General features: G+C 46.6%; 2 protein-coding genes across 2 annotated transcripts in view; one reads left to right on the plus strand and one right to left on the minus strand.

Annotated features, from left to right (window-relative positions):
- Positions 1–2,639: 2,639 nt before the first annotated feature.
- LOC140728229 (caspase-8-like) lies at positions 2,640–17,615 on the plus strand. Its single transcript, XM_073046660.1, has 10 exons — positions 2,640–2,849; positions 3,539–3,867; positions 5,970–6,075; positions 7,773–7,905; positions 8,751–8,863; positions 10,636–10,693; positions 13,817–13,875; positions 15,332–15,443; positions 16,206–16,707; positions 17,101–17,615. Exons 1-10 carry the CDS (start codon positions 2,655–2,657, stop codon positions 17,294–17,296), a joined length of 1,803 nt encoding a protein of 600 aa, XP_072902761.1. The 5' UTR covers positions 2,640–2,654; the 3' UTR covers positions 17,297–17,615.
- Positions 17,616–17,989: 374 nt separating this feature from the next.
- kiaa2012 (KIAA2012 ortholog) overlaps positions 17,990–23,609 on the minus strand; it is a 53,367-nt gene continuing 47,747 nt past the window's right edge. The window contains exons 23-24 of the mRNA XM_073046659.1: positions 21,305–21,524; positions 17,990–18,409 (exon numbers count right to left, since the gene is read on the minus strand). Of these exons, the coding sequence (XP_072902760.1) occupies positions 18,229–18,409; positions 21,305–21,524 (401 nt within the window). The 3' untranslated portion in view covers positions 17,990–18,228. The remainder of the gene's footprint in view (positions 18,410–21,304; positions 21,525–23,609) is intronic.

The raw sequence follows: 23,609 nt of genomic DNA on the forward strand, positions 1-23,609 counted from the left end.
AGAAACCCTGGACCAACAGTTCCGTGCGAGCAGCACTTACCGTGCGACATAGAGGTTACGTTGCTGGTGACCAACAGGAACTCAAGAAACAAACACGAGGAAATCTGCAGATGCTGGAAATTCAAACAACAACACACACAAAATGCTGGTGGAACACAGCAGGCCAAGCAGCGTCTATAGGAAGAAGCACTGTCGATGTTTCGGGTCGAGATCCTTCATCAGGACTAATTGAAAAGAAAGATAGTTAGAGATTTGAAAGTAGGAGGGGGATACAGAGCTCTGTATCCCTTTTGCCAATCACCTTTCCAGCTCTTAGCTTCACCCCACCCCCTCCTGTCTTCTCCTATCATTTTGGATTTCCTTCTCCCCCTCCTACTTTCAAATCTCTTACTATCTTTCCTTTCAGTTAGTCCTGACGAAGGGTCTTGGCCCGAAATGTCGACAGTGCTTCTTCCTATAGATCATATATGTCAAACTCAAGGCCCGCGGGCCAAATCCGGCCCGCGGTGGAATTATCTTTGGCCCGCGAGATAATATCTAATTACTATTAAAGCTGGCCCCAGTAATCGAAGCGCCTGTGGCGTATGATATGGCTAATGCTGAGTTTATTCAGGTACCAGGTTTTCAGGGTTTTTAGTGTTTATTCGGCAGTCTTCTTCATAAGAAACGGAATTTGTGAAGTGAAACACTTTGTAGTTATAGCAGAGACTGAGACACATGAGAGTAGGCTGAAAAAACGGAGGCAACGAAAGCTGCGTTCGCACGCGTACGACTGATCCGGCCTGCATGAAGCTGCATTTTGCTCAATCCGGCCCGTGACCTAAAATGAGTTTGACACCCCTGCGATGCTGCCTGGCCTGCTGCGTTCCACCAGCATTTTGTGTGAGGAACTCAAGAAATGCAGCTATGATCTGCGCAAAGTCATCAAGGTAGCAAAACAACAATACAGAGACAAAATTCAGACACAACTGTCCACCATCAACACATACAGCTTATGGCAAGGTCTCCACACCATCGCAGACTTCAAAGCTAGATGTAGTGGAGTTTCCAACATCACTGCCTCTCTCCCAAACGAGCCAAATCTTTTTTACGCTCAATTTGATGTTGCCAACACTGAGCCCCTGAGGAGAGCTGCTGATGTGACCTGCACTTGGCCATCAGTGAGGCCCAATTACGCAGGTGTTTCCAGCAAGAGGACAGTCACAAGGCCGTAGGACTAGACGGCATCCCAGGACAGGTACTCAGTGTGCGCAGCACAACTGGCTGGTGTGTTTACAGACATTTTTAATCTCTCCCAGTGTAGAGTGCCCTTCTGCTTCAAAACATCCACCATTGTTCCTGCACCTAAAAAGACCAAGATAACATGTCTGAATGACTAGTGTCCTGTCACACTCAGCTCAATAATAAGCAAATGCTTTGAGGGCTGGTCGAGGATTACATCTGCAGCATGCTAGCACCCACAATGGACCCCCTACAATTCGCCTACCAACACAACTGATCAACAGATGACTCAGTAGCCACAGCTCTACCCACCTTCCTTACACATCCTGGAGAAGAAGGATGCTTATGTGAGAATGCTGTTCTTGGACTACAGTTCAGCATTCAACACCATAATTCCCTCCAGGCTCGACAAGAAGCTCAGAGACCTTGGCCTTCACCCTTCCTTGTGCAGCTGGATCCTGGACTTCCTGTCAGATTGCTGGTAGGTGGTAAGAGTGGGCTCAGTCACTTCCACCCCTCTGACCCTCAACCCTCAGGGCTGTGTCCTGAAAAAGCACAACAGTACCTCTTTCACCTTAGACGGTTGAGGAAGTATCATGTGCCCCCAAATCCTAAGAACTTTCTACAGGGGCACAATTGAGAGCATCCTGACTGGCTGCAGCACTGCCCGGTATGGGAACGGTACTTCCCTCAATCGTTGGACTCTGCAGAGAGTGGTGTGGACAGTCCAGCGCATCTATAGATGTGAACTTCCCGTTATTCAGGGCATTTACAAAGACAGGTGTGTAAAAAAGGCCCGAAAGATCACTGGGGACTCAAGTCACCCCACCCACAAACTGTTCCAGCTGCTACCATCCGGGAAACGGTACCACAGCATAACAGCCAGGACCAACAGGCTCCGGGACAGCTTCTTCCACCAGGTCAGATTAATTCATGCTGACACTACTGTATTTCTATTTTATATTGACTATCCTGTTGTACATACTATTTATTATAAATTACTATAAATTGCACGTTGCACATTCAGACGGAGACATAACGTAAATATTTTTACTCATGTATATGTCAAGTCAGTTCAATTCCAAGTACCTGTATAAGCGCTTCTAAAATTATGCTATTGCATTGGCCTGGAAGACTTGCGGCAGCGCCTTTGATGCCACACCAACCTCTTCATGAGATTGCCCTTCCGTTCCCTTTTAAATCTTCCCCCTCTCGCCCTAAATCTACGCCCTTTCGTTTTAGACGAGAAGTTGAGCTCTGGAACTAGCAGTCTCAGAATCGTCATTTGCGGTTGAAAAGAGGCGAAATCCATTTAAACACGGGGAATATTTGTAATTCTCTATCCCTCACCTTGTGAAAACTGAGTCACTGGGTTCATTTATATTAGAGGTAGATTAATGATCACGTTATTGGAGGGACCACGACATCCGAGAATGTCACCCGTCGCTCAAAGGGATTGCGTCATGTGTGAGGGGCGGGGCTCGGCGTGCGTCACGCTGCGATGGGAACGCCCGGCGTTCGGGAGGGGAGATCCAGCTAGTTCGGGCTGGTCCGCCGGCTCTTCCGCGTACGCTAGGCATCGAGGCCGCCGCAGCCCGCCGGACCCCGGCTCCCGGCCCCGCTGTCAGGTTGGCGTTATTAGTACCGTTCGCGCAGCGGAGGGTCTCGATCGAGGTGCACTGAATCTTCGGGGCTTTGGGCAGAGCCCAGGCTCCGGCCGACTCCTTTCTTCCGTAACCCGAATTTTTGCCGCGTAATTTGGACTAGCAAACCGGGACAAGAGTAACAAGCAGAGAGAGAAGTCAGGGGCCCTAATCCTGCTAATAGTCCAGTAACCTTAGTGTACAGTCAAAATTCCTGTTCCTGGTTACAGTCCAGTGAGCCTTGGGTAGGTTAGAGAGAGAAAAGAGTCGGTGATCTTACTCCTGGCTATGGCTCCGTGAGCCTTGCGAGAGAGAGAGAGAGAGGAGAGGCGGGGATCTTATTCCTGGCTATCGCTGTGATCCTTGGCTAAGTTAGAGAGAAAGAGAAGATTCGGGGATCGGACTCCTGGCTAAAGCTCAGTGAGCTTTGGGTGCGATAGAGTTAAATGTACAGTCAAAAGTGCATTTTTGACTCCTGGCTGGGTTAGCGAGTGGGTGGAGGCCAGGGCTGTCAGGTTACGTGAGGAATGAGAGAGGGAACACGTACCTTGGAAGACCATTCATGAGACAAGTATGGGACAGAAGTGTTGACTGGACAGTACTAAGTGGGATGGGAGTCGTGTGCTTGCAGTTGGAATTTACAGGACTTGCAAACTTGATCTTGCCCTTTACAGGTCTTTGGCAGGATGGAATCTGCTGAGTTTCGGCTGAGTACATGTCTGATTGACATCAGTGAGAACCTGGGCTCTGATGAGCTGAAAGCCATGAAGTTCCTTTGCCAAGATTTGCTGAGCAAGAACCAGCTTGACAAGGCTGACTCCGGGCTCCGTCTATTCCAGTTTCTACAGGAACGTGGCCTGCTTCATGTGGAGAACACTTTAATCGTTGCCGAATTGCTGTACCGCACCAAACAGTTCTGGCTATTGAAGAGGATTAATTATGATAAAGAAACGGTCTCCAAACAGTTGATGCATCCAGGAAGGTCCAGGGTCTCATCCTATAGGTGAGTAAAGGCTTGTACAGAGTGGCAAAACTACAGAACCTGTTCTGTCCCTTCCTGATGTTTGTCCTAGGAGTCTGGGAAATGCTGGGGCAACCTTAGCCTGTGGGTCTCGTGGTCTGCTGGGTCCCAGTCCAACTGCTGGTTATAAACCAAACAGTAATTGCCATGAAAGGCATTTAATGGTTCAGTACATCTAGAACAATGCTTCCAATCTATTGTAGGGAGGCACTGAAGTAATTTAAAGAGAGATTTGAAATTTTATCTAACCAGTACTGTTCTTAAGAGTATTTTATGTAGTTTCAAGAAAAAGTTTGCGAACCCTTTACAAATACCTGATTTTCTGCATTAATTACTCATAAAATGTGGTCTGATCTTCATCTAAGTCACAATTATAGACAAACACAATCTGTCTAAACTAATAACACAATTTTACTACTGCTCATCATTACTGAGTACACCATTTAAACAATCACAGTCTAGGTTCAAGAAAGTACATGAACCTCTGGGGTAATGCCTTCTACAAAAACTATTTGGAGTCAGGTGTTCCAATCAATGAGATGAGATTAGATTGGAGATGTAGGTTGTTGAGGTGCCCTGCCCTATAAAAAAGGACAAAGTCAGGTTACTGACAGAGCCTGCTCTTCTCAAGGAAGATCTGTTTATGTGCACCAGGCCTTGATCAAAGCAACTTTCAGAGGACCTTCGAAAAAGAATTGCTGGAGATGCATAAAGCTGGAAAAGGCTACAAAAGCATTTCTAAAGACCTGAGTGTTCATCGGTCCACAGTGAAGGAAATTGGCGACAAATGGACAAAATTCAGCACTGTTGCTACTCTCCCTAGGAGAGGACTCCTGCAGAAGTCACACCAGAAGCACAATGTGCAATGCTGAAGGAGGTGAAAAAGACCCAAGGGAAACAGCAAAAGACCTGCAGAAATCTCTAGAACTTGCTAAAGTCTTTGTTCATGTGTCCACTATATAAAAAAAATACTGAACAAGAACGGTGTTCATGGAAGGGACACTTTAGAGGAAACAACTGCTGACCAAAAAAACAATGCTGCACGCCTCAAGATTGCAAAAGACCACCTGCATGTTCCACAGCGCTTCTGGGTCCGTGTTCTGTGGACAGATGAGACAGAAGTTGAACTTTTTGGCACACTGCTGTGTTTGGAGGGAAAAGAGCACTGCACACCAACAATAAAGCCTCATCCTGACTGTGAAGCACAGTGGAAGGAGCATCATGGTTTGGGTTGCTTTGCTGCCTCGGGGTCTGGACAGCTTGTAATCATTGAGGGAACAATGAATTCAAAATTGTATCAAGACACTTTTACAGGAGAATGTCCATCATCTGAACCTTAATAGGAGTTGGATGATACAACAAAACAATATTCCAAAACACAAGAGTAAACCAACAACAGAAAGGTTTAAAAAAAGAAAATTTGTATTTTGGAATGGCCAAGTTAGAATCCAGACTTTAACCCAAATGAGATGACCTGAAGAGGCCTGTTCATGCAAGGTATCCCAGAAATATTGATGAACTTAAACAGTTTTTTATGGAGGAATGGTCTAAAATTCCTCCTTGCCATTGTGCAAGTCTGATCAGCAGCTGCAGGAAACACTTGGTGGAGGTTATTGCTGCTAAAGGAGGTTCTACTAGTTATTAAGTACAAGAATTTGCATACTTATTCCAGCCTAGACTCTGAATGATTAAACAATATGTTAAATGAAGACATGAAAGGTACAATTGTTCGTGTGTTATTAGTTTAGGCAGATTGTGTTTGTCTATTATTGTGACCAATGAAGAACAGACCATATTTTATGAATAATTAATGCAGAAAGCCAGGTAATTGCAAAGGATTCACAAATTTCTCTTGCAACTGTAACAACATCGAGTAAACTTTATTTTGTACTTAATCTTCCTTGTACCCATTCTACAAGCCTCTGAATGGGCATTTTGAATACTATAAAAAGCTTTAATTTGTATATTGTTCTTCCTATTCGTCAGTAGATCAGTGCTGACCTCTTACTGCTTTGGGAAGGAGATTCTGCTCTACTCTGATTGGTCTATATTTGACAAATATTTCATAATACTTCAAATTGCAGACAGCTTTTGTTTGAGGTATCAGAGGATATTACTATGAAGGACCTTGAGACTGTAAAACACTTCTTGCATCAATCCTTGTCCAAATCCAAGCTGGAGAGCATCAAGGTGGGTACAATATACTGTAAGTGATGCTGTCCATCACTTGCTAGCCTGTGATTTTTTTTTCTAAAACAATGTACTTCATAGCACAAGAAGAGGCCATTTAGCCTGCTGCTTCTCTGCCTGCTCTTTGAGAGCCATTTCCTTCATCTTGTTTCCCCCATTCCCCCCCATAATCAGAAATTTTACTCTCCTTACCTTCTTTTCTAGTCTTGAAGAAGGGTTTTGGCCAGAAACATTGACTATTTAATCATTTTCATTGATGCTACCTCTCCTACTGAGCTCCTGCAGCATTCTGTGTGTGTTGCTTTGGATTTCCAGCATTTGAGACTCTTGTGTTGTAATGTACGGGGAGCATTTGATTGCTGTGGGCCTGTACACATTGGTGTTTAGGAGAACAGGGGGGAATCTCATTGAATACTGAAACATCTGGATGGAGCAGATGTGGAGAGGATGTTTCCTATAGTGGGAGAGTCTAGAACCAGAAGGCACAGCGTCAGAATAGAACAACATCCCTTTAGTACAAAGATGAGGAGGAATTTCTTTAGCTGGAGGGTGGTGAATCTGTGGAATTCATTGCCACAGACAACTGTAGAGGCCAATTCATTGTTTATATTTAAAGTGGAGGTTGATAAGTTCTTGATCAGTAAGAACATCAAAGGTTACTGGGAGAAGCAGGAGACTGAGGTTGAGAGAGTTAATAATTCAGCCATGATGAAATGGCAGAACAATCTCGATGGACTGAATGGCCTAATTGTACTCTTATGTCTTAATGCCATTCCAGGGTTGGTGGTGGAGGCAGATACCTTAGGGGCATTTAAGAAATTCTTGGATAGGCACACAGATGATAGAAAGGTGGAAGTCTATGTAGGAGGGAAGTGTTGGATTGATCGTAGAGTAGGTTAAAAGTTGGGTACAGATTTATGGCTTAAGGGCTTGTGCTGTGTGAATGCTCGATGTCCTATCCTTCCTCGTACAGGCAATGTTGCCTTTGTCATCCTAAATTTACATGTTAAACCCACTCTGTGCGTTACTCTGTACAGCAAGAACAGTTTGTGTGCCTGTTTACGTGGTAAGTCATCCCTCGGATTTCACAAGAGCACAAATAAGCAGATCAGACTCTGTTAAAAAAGGAGATATTTAGGAAGCTCAAAAGAGGCAATTCATAATCAGTTTCTTAAAGGAGGAAGAAAAGGCAGAAAAGGCAGAGAATATTTGTTGGGGTGGCTGGGGAAGTACCCACTGGACAGGCCAGTGAGCCTTGCATCAATGGAGGGGATGTTACAGGAATCTGAGGGGCAAGGTATATTTGCTTTTCGAACGACAAGGACTGATTCAGGACAGTAAGTATGCATCGTGCTTGGGTGATGGTGTTTCACAAATTTGTGTTTTTTGAAGGAGTGAGCAAGAGGAGGGCGGAGTAGTAGATGTTATCTACATGGATTTTAGCTAGGCCTCGACAAGGTCTTGCATGGCAGGTCCAGAAGGTGAGATGTAGGATCCAGGGTAAGATAGTAAACTAGTTACAAAATTACATTGGTGATAGGAGGTAGAGTGTTGATTTTCAGATTAGAGACCTGTGACCAGTGGTGTACTGACCATATTCAATATAGAGACATTGTATCGAGAGAAGTCAGCAGACTTTTCATCTGATTAACCCTTGCCTCACTGATTGTTGTGTAAAGTTGAGGCTTCTTCCACAGACAATGTTGGATGCCCTCATTGAAATGGAGAAGGAAGGACTGCTGGAAGACTGCAACACAACGATACTGGAGGACATCTGCAAACAGCTTGGAGACCACTTGGTGGAAAAGTTTGAATGTTACCGAAGAGAAGGTAACGACCATCCACTTCAGCCCCATTCTTACCAGGGAAAAGCAGAAGGAATAGTTGATGAGAGGGTCTTGGAGAATTGTAATACAAATGACAACATCCTAATTTACTGCTGTTTCATTAAGCTGCCTTTATAACCATTAATAGATAATTTCAATGAATCCACTCAGGGTGTTGAATTTGAGAGCCTCTCCTTCTAATTCATGCCCAGAATTGAAAATCACTGGGGACTTCAAATGCTGGCCATTCCCGGCATAGCAGGGGACCCCAAAGAAATGGATAGTGGGCAACGTTAATGCAGTAGGACAATTAGCGAGCAGATAGTAGGGCCTGGGGGGGCTGCGGAAGGCAGCAGATGCAGGCCCTGCGGGGCTGCAGGTGTTATGTGCACCCGGGCAGTGAGGAGCTGGTGAAAGCTCGTGAGTAAACAGCTGCTGTGTAGAGTTAATGGGCAGTGGGCAGCTGGCATTGTGTGGGGAACGGCAGTCAATGGGTTCTGCCCAATGGCGAGTGCAGCAAGCCGGGCGACGTGCGAGGTGGCGGGCAGCGAACAGTGAAATGGATGGTAGCATCAGGCACTGGGTGCTAGATGCCAGGTCGCCAACTGATTCTTCATGTGAAACGTGGGACTGGAGATCCCGTCAACATCAGGCACCCTGTCCCAGTATGTTCATCCCCACCCTGGGTTTTGGGCTGTCTCTCCTGTACTTGCATGGCTTCCAATTTAGAACTAAGTGGCTGCTGACCTGAACCAGCACCTGCCATGTCTCTCCCCCACCCCCACCCCCCAAACTGCTTACGACAAAACCCCAACACACTGTTGTTCGTTTGTTCCTCTGTTAATTTAGGAAGGGGGCAGGGTGAGGAATTGTTGACTCCAGTTCCTGAGAGCAACCTCCTTGGGCCTCCAGAAGCACACGATGCACGTGAAGCCACGACACCACCGGGGATGCAGCTTGCGGTAAGTACCCAGTCAGTTGTGCGTCCTTGAGTATGTTCTTGTGCATTGCACCTTGCCGTAGGAGCTGAATGTGGCCAATGAGACTGTGGATTGCCCCTTTTCTTGGTCTGTTGTTGAGGATTAACAGCTGAAAAGGGGTCCAAACTTCAATATTCCTATGTGCTTAGAAGTGCTTCCTAAATTTCCTCCTGAAGCCATGGTTCCAAATTTTTATGCTTTCGAACTGGATTCCCCAACGGGCAGAGCCAGGGTACAGTCAAAGAAAAAAAAAAATATTTTCCATTGCATCTTAAGAAATGCACTTTACTCAAAATGCACCTTCCACATTTCAGGGAATATAAACCTGGTTTGTGTAAACTCTTCTGGCAGTTTATCATTCTAGTAAATCATTAGCACATTGTTCAAAGACTGGTTTACCCTTTCTGAGTTCTAGAACTACAGCCAGAACTCTAGTTGTGGTCTTGCTATATCTGGAGCATACTTTGCACTTTGTGCCCCTGTGATTTAAAGGACAGTTTTCCCCTTTTAATTATTTTCTGTATCCCTATTTGTATTTCAACAAATTAGTCTCTTTCGACCATTGCTGTGCTTAGCACCATTTAGAAAGTATTGTGTTCTATCATCTTAAGTCCAAATTGGATGAACTGACAAATGCCATTATTTTACTGATTTGATGCTTCGATCTATTTAGATTATGGAGCCACTAGTGTTTGCACACAGAGAATCTCGGTCTCACGGGTCTTTGAATGGTGACAGTTGGGACCTTGGTACAAAATCTCAAGGGATTTGTCACATGCTGTCAATTAGAGAACCTACCTGCTTTCCCTGTTAAATAACAGTTTAGCACAGGAACAGGCAGTTTGGCCCACAGTTTTGTGCTGAACTAAGATATTGATGCCTAATTAAATTAATCACTACTGCCGCACATGGTCCATATCCCTCCACTCTTTGCATATTTACTGCCTAAGTGCTTCCTGAACACCACTGTTATTTAGTTCCACTATCATCGCTGGCAGCACCTTCCAGACACCCGGCACTCTCTGTAAAAACAAAACTTGCTTTGCACATCTCCTTGAAACTTTTCCCCTCTCATCTTAAATGCGTGTACTCTAGCACTACATGTTTCGACCCTGGGAAAAAATACTGTCTGTGTACTCTTTTATTGCCTCTCATGATTCTATAATCTCCCCTCAGCCTCTGTTGGTCTAGAATAAACAACCCAAGTTTGCCAAATCTCTCCTTATAGCCACAACCCTCTAATTCAGGCTGCATCCTGGTAAAACTTATCCTGCACCTTCTCCAAAGCCTTCACTTTCCTTCCTATAATGGGGTAATCAGAATTGAAAGCAATATACTCCGGATGCAACCTAACCAGGGTTTGAATTACAGGCAAGTTCAAGTTCAGTTTATCGTCATTCACATGTATACTGCCAAACGAAACAATGTTCCTCACGACCAAACACGTCATACTCTTCTGGGTCTGTCTCCTACTGTTCTCAATTTCCTAATCTGTCAATAAGTCGTCTTCAAATTGATGCACTTTAACTACAGTTACCATAACTTTATGAAGAATTGTACTGAATCCTTTCTCAAGGTAATGAAGCTGAAATCTGGGCAGCCAAGTGCTCTGAACAAGACTGTGTGCACGTAGTGGTCCTAGTCCCTTTCTCCTTCACCCGTCATTTCATCCAGTTTGATTTCAGTTTGTATTTTGGATCTGACATTAATCCCAGTAGCATTAAATACCAATCCTGTCTTTCTCTTCATTGCAGGATCTGACTGAACCTTCCTTGCCAATGGAATGCCAGAATTCATTTGCAGAATCTCCCGGTGTGTAAACTTAAATTTCCAGGGTTCATTTAATAGCTTGGAGGATTTTGTCTGTTCACCACTTGGATCGAATCAGTGTGTATCCAGCCTGATGAAAGTAATATTAGAATATAGTAGTGGCAGGTACAAGTACATTGTGTATTAGTGCGGTTCGGTATTCGTGAAGGGTGTCATCTTCATTAGACTGGTGACTGCCGGTTTGACTATATCACACTGAGGTATGTAACTGATGAGGACAGGTTTACTCCAGTACAATATGGGTTATGGACTCACTACCTAACACTGGCCTATAGGGAGCAATAAATACAGCCCAGCCTACTAAAGAGTGAATGCAGCCCAGTCAATCACAGGAAAAACCTTCCCCACCACTGAGCACACAAGATCATAAAATATAGGAGCAGAATTAGGCCATTTGGCCCATTTAGTCTCCTCTGCCTTTTCATCATGGCTGATGCATTTTCTTTTTCAAGCCCATTTTCCCACCTTCTCCCCAAACCCTTTCATGCCCTGACTAAACAAGAACCTATCAACTTCTGTCTGAAATATACCCAATGACCTGCCTTCCACAACCAACTGGGGCAACAAATTGCACAGATTCACCTCGCTCTGGCTAAAGAAATTTCTCCTCATCTCCATTCTAAGTGGATGTTCCTTAATTCTGAGGCTGTGCCATGCAGGCCTTTCAACATTCAATAAGCTTCAATGAGATTCCCCCTCCCCTCATTTTTCTAAATTCCAGCAAATACAGGCCCAGAGCCATCAAGCTCTACTCATATAATAACCATTTTATTCCTGGAATCATTCTCATGAACCTCCTCGAAACCCTCATCAATGTCAGCACATCATTTCTTGGATAAGGGGCCCACAACTGCTCACAATACTCTAACTGAGGCTTCACCAGTGCCTTATAATTTAAATATTACATCCTTGCTTTCAGATTCTAATCCTTTCAAAATGAATGCTAACATTACATTTGCCTTCCTCACCACCAACTCAACCTGCAAGTTTACCTTCAGGGAATCCTGCTCCAGCACTCCCAAGTCCCTTTGCACCTCAGATTTTTGAATTTTAGAATTTAGAATATAGTCTTATGTTTCTGTTCCTGCTACCAAAATGTGTGACCGTACATTTCCCAACACGGTATTGCATCCACCACTTCTTTGCCCATTCTCCTAATCAGTTTAAAATTTTCTGCAGCCTCCTGATTCCACAACACTATCTGCCCCTCCACCTATCTTTGTATTGTTTACAAACTTGGCCACAAAACCATCAATTCCATCATCTAAATCATTGACATACAGTTTCACATAAAAAGCAGTCCCAACACTGACCCCTCCAGAACGCCACTAGTCACCCTGAATAGACCCCCTTATTCACAGTTTTCCTGCTGCCAGTCCCCTAAGCCTCTATCCATGCTAGTATCTTTCCAGTATTTTGCTAAGCAGCCTCATGCGTGGCACTTGGTCAAAGGCCTTCTGCTAATACAAGTACACAACATTAACCGATTCTCCCTTCTTGATCCTGCTTGTTATTTCCTTAAGGAATTCCAACAGATTTGTCAGGAAAGATTCTCCCTTGAGGAAACAATACTGACTATGGCCTACTTTATCATGTGCCTCCAAATACCCTGGGACCATCCTTAACAATGCACTCCAACATCTTCCCAACCACTGAGGTCAGGCTAACGAGCCTATAATTTCCTTTATTCTGCTTCCCTCCTTTCTTGAAGAGTGGAGTGACATTTGCAATTTTCCCCTTCTCCAGAACCACGCCAAAATCTGGTGATTCTTGAAAGATCTTTACTAATACCTCCACAATCTCTTCAGCCACCTCTTTCAGAACCTGGGGTGTACAGCATCAGGTCCAGGTGCCTTCAGACCTTTCAGCTTCCCAAGTACTTTCTCCCTAATAATAGCAACTACACTCACTTCTGCTCCCGATACTCTCGAACTTCCAGTGTTTTGCTAGTGTCTTCCATAGTGAAGATGAATGGAAAATACTTATTCTGTTCATCTGCCATTTCCTTGTCCCCCATTACTACCTCTCCAGTGTCATTTTCCAGCATCTGATATCTACTCTCACCTCTTTGTTTATCTGAAAAAAAACTTGGTATCCTCTTTGATATTATTGGCAAGCTTGCCTTCATATTTCATCATTTCCCTCATTGTAGCTTTTTTAGTTGGTTTCTGTTGTATTTTCTCCATCTCTGAGATTTATCATGGTGCCTTTAAGATTTTGTCTTGTGTCTTAATTGTACTTCTTTATTAGGGTTGACAAATTCTCAACTGTGTTTCCTCTATTTCCTTCACTCACCACCTTCTTCCAAACAGAGCAAGAATGTTTCCCCTTGTCCTTGCCTCCCACCTCACCAGCCCTTCCAACTAATAGATTAGCTTCTGGATTTGAGGGGATTCTGCGATCAGATGCTTTCCAAATAAACTGTTCCCTTCACGATCCCTGATCCACTCCTTGTCCCACTATCCATGGACACGAACGGTCTTTCCAGATGAAGCAGCAATTCATTCATTCTTCTGTTCACCTGCACTGCACTCTGTGCTCACAGTGTGGTCTCCTCTACACTGGAGAAACCTGAGGCAGTCTTCAGGATCACGTTGTGGAGTGCCTGTATTCATCTGTGCAACAACCTCCAGCTTCCATAAGCCTGTCTGTGTAATTCTCTGTCCCAGTACCACTTTTGATCTCGGCCTGCAGCCACCATCAGCTCAAGCAACAGCATCTCATCTTTCATCTTGGGATTTTAAATTTAATTATTGATTCAGGGAAAGTTATCATATCTGTACCTTTCTGTTTCAAATTCTTTCTCTTGTTTTAAGCTGCAGGTTCTTAATATACCTTGACAGCTTTGGTCTACATTTGGCCATGCATATTCTTTGTCTCCTGAAACACTGGCTTTCTCACTATTCCAACTCCAGCTGAAGGTCCTTGATTTAAAACATTTACCCTTGTTCCTTTTCTCAAAGAGGGATTCCAACAATTTCTATTTTTGTTTCAGTTGTCCAGGCTCCCTCCACCACCGCAACCCCCCTCCACCATATAAGCATGCCATTTATACTGCATTTGCAGTGATATTTACTGATAATCTTTCTGTTTGTGCCTTTCCAGATCTGAGGCAGCTGGATAACTACAATTCCCACAACACTGAGCTGATTTCTGATTCTCAGGTGAGAATAGGTTACCCAAGTGTCATTGATTAATCTATTCTGTACCTTCCAATATTTAAAATTAATGCATTTTGGTTTGTTATTTATGTGTGATTCATCTGTAGATTTTATCTGTACCTTTATAAGTTGTTATATGTTACGTGTGCTGAAAATATTAATGGACTGTTGGCCATAATCACTAGTAGACAAGAGTTCAAAAGGGTAGAAGTCTTTGTGGCAGAATTTATTGTTAAAAAAATAATAAATTTAAGTTACTCCAACATTGCTACTTCCCGCACCTGTAGAGAACTTGAAAGTTTAATTACCTTTGCTGCTAATTTCTTCCCTCACTGCCATGAGGTCAATGTCTAATTGTTTCCTTCCCTTTCCTGTCTTCTCTATCTCCACCTCAGGGGATAGGTTAATAGATCATCTCTATTTCAGACTCGCATAGTTATCTGGATTTAGCATCTCCTCCCACTCTGCTTCCTGTAAGGAATCAATCCCATACTCCCAGTTTCTCCTTCACTGCATCTGCTCGGAGATGAGACTGCACACTCATGTCTTTGTGATGTTTTTCTTGACCACGGTTGACAGGGGTCTTTACTAAATCTCATCTGCTGTCAGCTTCTCTCTTTCTGACTACAGCAAGGAAAGGATTCTCAGACTTCACTTTCCACCCCACCAGATAGCAAATTGGCAGAACAATCTCCATAATCACCTTCGAAGAGATGCTGCTGTGTAAAATCATGTTCTTCCCCTTTTTCAGCATTGTGATTGTTACCTCCCCACGCCTTGGTCTTCCATCTCCCATTCTCACAAAACTTTCCTTTTTATTACTCTCCAATTTATACCTTCCGACTTTCTGGGACTCAATTTTAGCAATTGCATATAAACATTTTTTCTGTCTCTCCAGTGGTAGAGGTAACCCTCTCCTCTACATCAGATTGCTTGTTCTAAATATAATTATTACTTTGCATCCTCTCAGACATTCCCTCTGCTTTCTCCACCTCTCTGTCTCAGTACAACTTGGAATCTACTTGTTTGAGTAGTTTTCCTGTTCTGATGAGGGTACTTGATCTGAAGCATCATCTGATTGCCTCTGTGCAGGTTCTGACTAGCCTGCTGTTGCTTCTTGTGTTTATTTCACTGGGAATGGATCTACATAGCCCCTTTGTTTCATTATATGAGTACTAATCAAAATCCTTATCCAGGCATCTGGTTTCCCCTGATAATCTGGTTTAAATTCCCTCTGGAGTACTGCTGGAATGTTGCAGGATTCTGCAGGGTTAGTTAAGGGTTAAATTATGCCATCAGATTGTGTAGAATAAATGTATAAAGAAGGATGTTAACAGGTGAAAAGAGTTGTGGGAGAGCCTAGAATAATGGGGAAATTGACATGATGTAAGAAATAGGAAAAACCTTAAAATTAGAACCAGGTTGTTCTGAATAATGTCATGAACTTGTTTGTTTGAAGGAGATACTTGGCCGCTACAAAATGAAGAGTAACCCAAGGGGCTACTGTGTCATTATCAACAACAGTATCTTCCAAGAGATGAAACCACGCAAAGGAACCAATCAGGATGCAGGTAATGATTGGAATCCTCACCTTATCCTTAGGTAACACGCAGAAACTACTAGAGGAACTAGCAGGCCAGGTGGCGTCTATGGAAATGAATAAACAGTCGACATTTTGGGCTGAATCCCTTCTTTGGGACTGAAAAGGAAGGGTGGAGGCACCAGAATAAAAAAGTAGGTAGAGGACCACCTCATCTAGCACCTCCGCTCCATCCAACAAAAGCAGAACATCCCGGTGGCCAAACGTTTTAACTCCAATTCCTGTTCCCGTACCAGCATATCAGTCCATGGCCCCCTCATGTGCCAAGATGAGGCCCCCATCCGGGTGGAGGAGCGACACTTTGTATTTCATCTGGGTACCCTCCAACCTGGTGGCACGAGTACAATTTCTCCTTCCGGTTTTAAAACAAATTCCTTCCCCCTCCCCTTTTCTTCTATTCCCCACTCTTCTCACCTGCCTACCACTTCCTTCTGGGTCCCCTCCTTCCTTTTCTCCTCTGGTCCACACTCCTCTCCTATCAAATTCCTTCCACTCCAGCCCTTGACCTTTCCACCCTCCCAGCTAACCCCCTTCCCCCACCACCACCTTATTTATTCTGGCATCTTTCCCCTTCCTTTTCTGTCCTGACAAAGGGTCTCAGCCCGAAACGTCGACAGTTTATTTATTTCCGTGACCTGGTGAGCTCCCCCAGGATTTTGTGAGTGTTGCTTTGTAGATCCTTCTGGGTAAGTGAGGCTCTAGTCTCACCACTAACATTATCTGTGTCCCACAGAGCGGCTGAAATGGGTTTTCACCTGGCTGGGGTTCACTGTGGAAATAGAGAACAACCTGACTGCAGAGGCGATGCGGATGAAGATGGTTGAATACACTCAGAAAGACCACAAGCACTTCGACTGCTTCATCTGCTGCATTCTGACCCATGGCGAGAGGGGGGTCACGTTCGGCACGGACAGCAAGAAGGTGCCCATCCGCGACATCACCGCGTGCTTCTCGGCTTCACAGTGCCCTTCGCTTAAGCAGAAACCCAAGATCTTCTTCATCCAGGCGTGCCAGGGCACAGAAAAACAGGAAGGTGTTGAAATTGATGGGGACAGCGTTACTGTCCAGAGGCTGGAGGAGGACGCCATAACGGCCACCCGCGCCATTATTCCGGATGAGGCTGACTTCTTGTTGGGTATGGCAACTGTGGAAGGCTACGTCTCCTTTCGACACGTTCAGGATGGCACCTGGTACATTCAGTCGCTGTGTGAAAACCTGGAGAAACACTGCCCCAGGTATTCTGCCCCCTAACCCTGGACTGAGACACTGGTGTATGTACGGGGGTGGGGCGGAGAATACGAATGGGCCCAGGGATGAAGAGGTGAGAGTTGAAGCACAGGTAGGGAACGAGCGAGAGACTGGGGAGAGCAGGCCAGGCAAGGAAGTTGGCAATCGGAGCGCGAGGGAATGGCGTCAGGGTGAGGAAGGGAGAGTGGGTGTGGGAAGATTAGATTTGGTTCATGTGAAGAGGAGGGATCAGAGGGTGATGGGGTTGGGCAGACAGTGTTATGGTGGTCATTCTGAGACAGCGGCTGGACCTAGCCACAATGTGACAAGAGTGATTGCGCTGATCATTGCAAATTCACCTGACACACACTCTCTCTCTCTCTCTCTGTCTCCCACCCCAGCCAGGACCTCCTAAGCATTCTCACCAATGTCAACAACGACGTAAGTGAGAAAACAGACAAGAATCTCAAAACCCAAATGCCACAGCCGAGCTACACCCTCAGGAAGAAGCTTTACTTCCCAGTGGAGCAAAGTTTTGCTGATTTCAGGAAAACCTCCCCAGGTTTCCACACCAGAAATGGCGATCTCAAGGACTGATGCCCCTGGAGCTGCTGATGGTTGTGAGGACGTCGGGTATGCTGATGAGAATGGAGCACATTGGGGTGTTTGGAATCTGTGGGGTCCAGGAATGTGAAGTTCTCAGGGGAATCTGGATCTGCGTGAGTCTGTGCCTGAGGGAACCTCTGCTTTTGTGAGAATACTGTCTGCCAGGCTAGAATCCAGGCGTCTCTACTCTGAATTGCGTTTGTACTTTACGTCTTCCACAGATTATGATTATACTTGGTAATACTTTTTAACAAAAAATTTATATTTTATAAAAAAAAAATTAAAAAGCTGTTGAGCTTTATCAACAAGTGATGATAGTTTTGTTTCTTGCTATCACTCTCCCAGCCTCTGGTGCTGACACCACCACATTCTCCCATGTCCTCCCACGTACCAAATACGTTTTGCTTCTCAGTGATAGAGCACTCAGGGTAGTGTTACTGGGAATATGTGGGAGAATAGGGTGCAGGAAATTAGTAGGAGAGTGGGACTGTGGGTATTTCTTTGACAACCAAGATCGAATTGATGTGCTTTGGCTCACACAGTGTCACTGGAAAATACTGAGGGATTGTGAATGAGCAGAGGATATTTCTTCATGGGGTGGATCTAGAATGAAGCATTGCAGTTTACAAATAAAGGGTCACCTACTGACGCAAGGCAGAGATGAAGTGTTTTATTTTTGCTCTCTGAAGTCCTTGTGTGTCTAGGAATATTCCTAAGGCAAGGGGATGAAGCGTTACCGTGGTTGGATGGGAATGTGGAGATGAGGATGTCATCAGATCGGCCACGATTCTATCACAGGACAGGTTCGAAGGGCAGATTGGCCTCCTTTTCCTTGTTTGTATGCACATTTCTGAATAAGAGCCTTTGTATTTTTAATCAGTCCTTCCTTGACTGGTGAAAATGTTCACATTCCAAGCAGAGACTCACTCACTCCCAGTCTCTGCTTGTTCACTCTTCACTGGTGTTTCCAGACCCAGAATCTCCATCAGCTCAAAGTAGGAGAAGACCCAAGGCCTTGTGATGCTCTGGCCCTGCTCCAGCTCCAGCAGCTGCAACAGCAAGCCTCCACGCAGCATCAGGCCCTGCCCAATCAGCCCCTTCTGCCTGCAGGGAGGAAAGTGGACCATTAGCCACAAGGAGAGGTAGAAGGAAGTTAAAGGAATGTGGAAGTGGACCGGTTTTGATGGTTAGGGTAAGGTGAGGAATGGGAGTACGTTGGGGGCCGTTAGAGCAGTGTCTTGTGTGCGGATCTAGTACGTACATGGGTATATGGGTCTAGTCTGGCTACAGGATGCTGTCTGAATGGGTCTAACCAGTGTACGCAGTACCATGTGTGTATGAGTCCCGTCTGTGTACCTGGAGCTGCCTGTGCAGATCTGGTCTGTGTATCTATGTTTTGTGTTGGGGTCTAGTCTGTGTACATGGTGCTGTGTATGAAGGAGGTAGTCACTTCTAAGTTGCAAGAGACAGGTAGGGTGACTTTCAGGTGAGGGGAAGTGAAGAGACAGACAATACAGAGTACCTCCATGGCCGATCCCTTCAATAGCAAGTATACCGCTTTGGATACTGTTGGGGGACGACCTACCAGGGGAAAGTAGCAGTTACCGTGAGTTACCAGAATCTGGCTTTGTGGCTCAGAAAGGAAGGGTGGAGAAGAGGAGTGCAGTATTGATAGTAATAATTACAACAGCAGATGGGAGATCCTGTGGATGTGAAAGAGACACCCAGATAGTATATTGCCTCCTAGGTGCCAGGGTCAGGATGCCTCTGATCAGGTCCACAGTATTTTAAAGGGGGAAGATGATCAACCAGAAGTTGTGATGCATATTGGGTTCAGAAGTTAGGGGGCAAAAGTTTAAGGGTAACACGAGGGGGAATTTCTTCAGTCAGAGAGTGGTAGCTATGTGGAACGAGCTTCCAGTAGAAGTGGTAGAGGTAGGTTCAGTATTGTCATTTAAAGTAAAATTGGATAGGTATATGGATAGGAAAGGAACGGAGGGTTAAGGGCTGAGTGCGGGCCAGTGGGACTAAGTGAGTGTAAGCGTCGGCACGGACTAGAAGGGCCGAGATGGCCTGTTTTCGTGCTGTAATTGTTATATGGTTATTAAGTAGGCAAGGAGAGGAGGTCCTGAAGGAGAATACAGGGAGCTAGGTAGAAAGGATTGCTCTGGATTGCTGCCTGTGCCACGTGCAAGTGAGGGTAGGAATGGGATGATCTGGCAGATCAGTGGGTGGCTGAGGAATTGGGTCGGGGGCAGGGTTTCAAATTTGAGATTTCTTCTGGGGAAGGTATGACTTGTACAAAAAGGGTCACAGCTGAACTTGAGGGGGATCAGTATCCTGTGGGCAGGTTTGCGAGAGCTTTAGGATTAAAATAATTTGGCGGGGGAATGGGAACCAGTGATAAAGCAGAGGATAGACAGTTGGTATGCACGTACTGTAGATGCAGTGTGGAGTGATCCTGTGAGGAAGGGTGAGCAGTTCATAGGACAAAATTGCGGTCAGTGGGATAGGGTGAAGTGTGCCTTTAAACTAAATAGTAGGTTCAGTGGTTTGGACAAGTGTGGAGAGAGTGTAGGAGAGATTACAAAAGTATCCACAATATATTTAAAAAATCAAGTTTAGAAAGGGATAAGAATTTAACTTCCGGAAACATGGGAGCAAAATTGAAAAGGGTGATGAATACAGGACTGAAGGTGTTATATCTGAGTGTTGCTGTATATTGAATAAGGCAGATGATCTAATAGCACAGTTAGAAATGGGCAGGCGTGATGTTGTGAGCACTACTGAGTCATGGCTGAAAGATCACTGGAGCTTAACATCCAAGGATACATATTGTTTTGAAAGGACGGGCAGGTAGGTTCCTTAAGGGGAAATCTTGCCTGACAAATCTGTTGGAATTCTTTGAGGAAATAACAAGCAGGGTAGAAAAAGCAGAATCAGTGGATGTTGTGTACTTGGATTTTCAGAAGGCTTTTGACAAGGTGCCACATATGAGGCTGCTTAACAATGTAAGAGCCCATGGAAGATTCTAACATGGACAGAGGATTGGCTGACTGGCAGGAAACAGAGTCAGAATGAGGGGCCTTTTCTGTTTAGCTGCCGGTGATTAGTGGTGTTCTGCAGGGGTTGGGTTTGGGATCGCTTTTTCTCCACGTTATATGCCAACAGTTTGGATGTCACAATTGATGGCCTTTTGGCCAAGTTTGCAGATGACACTAAGAGGGGAAGGTCATGTTGAGGAAGCAGGGAGGCTGAAGAAGGGCTTTGATAGATTTAGAGGATGGGCAAAGAAGTGGCAGATGGAATATAGTGTCAGGTCATGCAATTTAGTAGAGGAATAAAGGCATAAATGGCGAGAAAATTCAGAAATCTGAGGTGCAGAGGGCCTATCGCAGGTTTCCCTTCAAGGCCTGGATGGAGAGGATGTTTCCTATAGTAGGGGAGTCCAGGGCAGCTGCAGAATAGAAGGTCATCTTGTCTCCATTCTAAGGCAAAGGAACTTCTTGAGCCAGTGTGGTGAAGCTGTGGAAACGCATCACTGGATATATTTAAAATGGAGGTGATGGGTTCTTGATCAATGTAATCAGCACATAAAGGTAGTGGGGAGAAGGCAGCAGAATGGGGTTGAGAGGGATAATAAATCAGCTTGATGGAATGGCAGAGCAGATTTGATGGGCCTAATTCTCAAACTTTTATGGTATGTGATACTGGTCTGTATATGGGGGGGGGGGCGTCTACTGTATGCGGTATCGTGTGTATGGGTACACCCTATGTACTTGACATCATGTATGTACAGTATATGGGCCTCTGTGTAAGCAATAGTGTGTGTGTGGTCTGTTTGTGTATGTAGTTCAGTGTCTGTGCACTTGAAGCTGTGTCTAAGGGGGTCTAGTCTACAGGGTGCTGTCTGTGTGGGTCAAGTGTGTGAGTGTGGTACCATGCATCTCTCTGTGGGGGCTAGTGTGTGAGTGTGCATCCGCAGACTGCGTCACTCACCTAAGGAAGGCCTCTGCTTCCCTCCGTGCCTCCTCGAGCAGCCATCTGTTCCTCTCGCCCTCCTGCTGCCGCCGCTCCTCCCACTGCTGCCTCACCTCTTCCTCCCTGATCTGCTTCAGCCTCAGGTACTCCTGCCGCTCAGGCTCGTCCATCTCGCTCAGGAGCCGCTGCTCCTCTTCCAGTTGCTCCTGGTGCAGCCTCTGCAGGCGTGCCTTCTCCTCTGCAGGCGAGACGCAGGCCACTCACACACTGCAAACACGTGACAGGCAGCGTCCGACCCACTGACACCTCCGCTCACACACTGCAAACACGTGACAGGCAGCGTCCGACCCACTGACACCTCCGCTCACACACTGCAAACACGTGACAGGCAGCGTCCGACCCACTGACACCTCCGCTCACACACTGCAAACACGTGACAGGCAGCGTCCGACCCACTGCACCTCCACTCACACACTGCAAACACGTGACAGGCAGCGTCGGACCCACTGCACCTCCGCTCACACACTGCAAACACGTGACAGGCAGCGTCCGACCCACTGACACCTCCGCTCACACACTGCAAACACGTGACAGGCAGCGTCCGACCCACTGACACCTCCGCTCACACACTGCAAACACGTGACAGGCAGCGTCCGACCCACTGCACCTCCGCTCACACACTGCAAACACGTGACAGGCAGCGTCGGACCCACTGCACCTCCGCTCACACACTGCAAACACGTGACAGGCAGCGTCCGACCCACTGACACCTCCGCTCACACACTGCAAACACGTGACAGGCAGCGTCCGACCCACTGACACCTCCGCTCACACACTGCAAACACGTGACAGGCAGCGTCCGACCCACTGACACCTCCGCTCACACACTGCAAACACGTGACAGGCAGCGTCCGACCCACTGACACCTCCGCTCACACACTGCAAACACGTGACAGGCAGCGTCCGACCCACTGACACCTCCGCTCACACACTGCAAACACGTGACACGCAGCGTCCGACCCACTGACACCTCCGCTCACACACTGCAAACACGTGACAGGCAGCGTCCGACCCACTGCACCTCCACTCACACACTGCAAACACGTGACAGGCAGCGTCCGACCCACTGACACCTCCGCTCACACACTGCAAACACGTGACACGCAGCGTCCGACCCACTGACACCTCCGCTCACACACTGCAAACACGTGACAGGCAGCGTCCGACCCACTGACACCTCCGCTCACACACTGCAAACACGTGACAGGCAGCGTCCGACCCACTGACACCTCCGCTCACACACTGCAAACACGTGACACGCAGCGTCCGACCCACTGACACCTCCACACCCACACTGCAAACACGTGACAGGCAGCGTCGGACCCACTGCACCTCCGCTCACACACTGCAAACACGTGACAGGCAGCGTCCGACCCACTGACACCTCCGCTCACACACTGCAAACACGTGACAGGCAGCGTCCGACCCACTGACACCTCCGCTCACACACTGCAAACACGTGACAGGCAGCGTCCGACCCACTGACACCTCCGCTCACACTCTGCAAACACATGACAGGCAGCGCCCGACCCACTGACACCTCCGCTCACACACTGCAAACACGTGACACGCAGCGTCCGATCCACTGACACCTCCACTCACACACTGCAAACACGTGACTGGCAGCGTCCGACCCACTGACACCTCCACACCCACATTGCAAACACGTGACACGCAGCGTCCGACCCACTGACACCTCCGCTCACACACTGCAAACACGTGACAGGCAGCGTCCGACCCACTGACACCTCCGCTCACACACTGCAAACACATGACAGGCAGCGTCCGACCCACTGACACCTCCGCTCACACACTGCAAACACGTGACAGGCAGCGTCCGACCCACTGACACCTCCGCTCACACACTGCAAACACGTGACAGGCAGCGTCCGACCCACTGACACCTCCGCTCACACACTGCAAACACGTGACAGGCAGCGTCCGACCCACTGACACCTCCGCTCACACACTGCAAACACATGACAGGCAGCGTCCGACCCACTGACACCTCCGCTCACACACTGCAAACACATGACAGGCAGCGTCCGACCCACTGACACCTCCGCTCACACACTGCAAACACGTGACAGGCAGCGTCCGACCCACTGACACCTCCGCTCACACACTGCAAGCACGTGACAGGCAGCGTCCGACCTACTGAGCTCCCACGACACCTCCACTCACACATTGACACAGCCTCCTGACTGCCACGCTTTGCTGGGTGCAGATCCAGGAAGGGACTGGAGGAGAGGTCCTCCCCATG

This window comes from Hemitrygon akajei, chromosome 5 (genome assembly GCF_048418815.1).
Source record: "Hemitrygon akajei chromosome 5, sHemAka1.3, whole genome shotgun sequence".
In the NCBI taxonomy this organism is placed as follows: Eukaryota; Metazoa; Chordata; class Chondrichthyes; order Myliobatiformes; family Dasyatidae; genus Hemitrygon; species Hemitrygon akajei.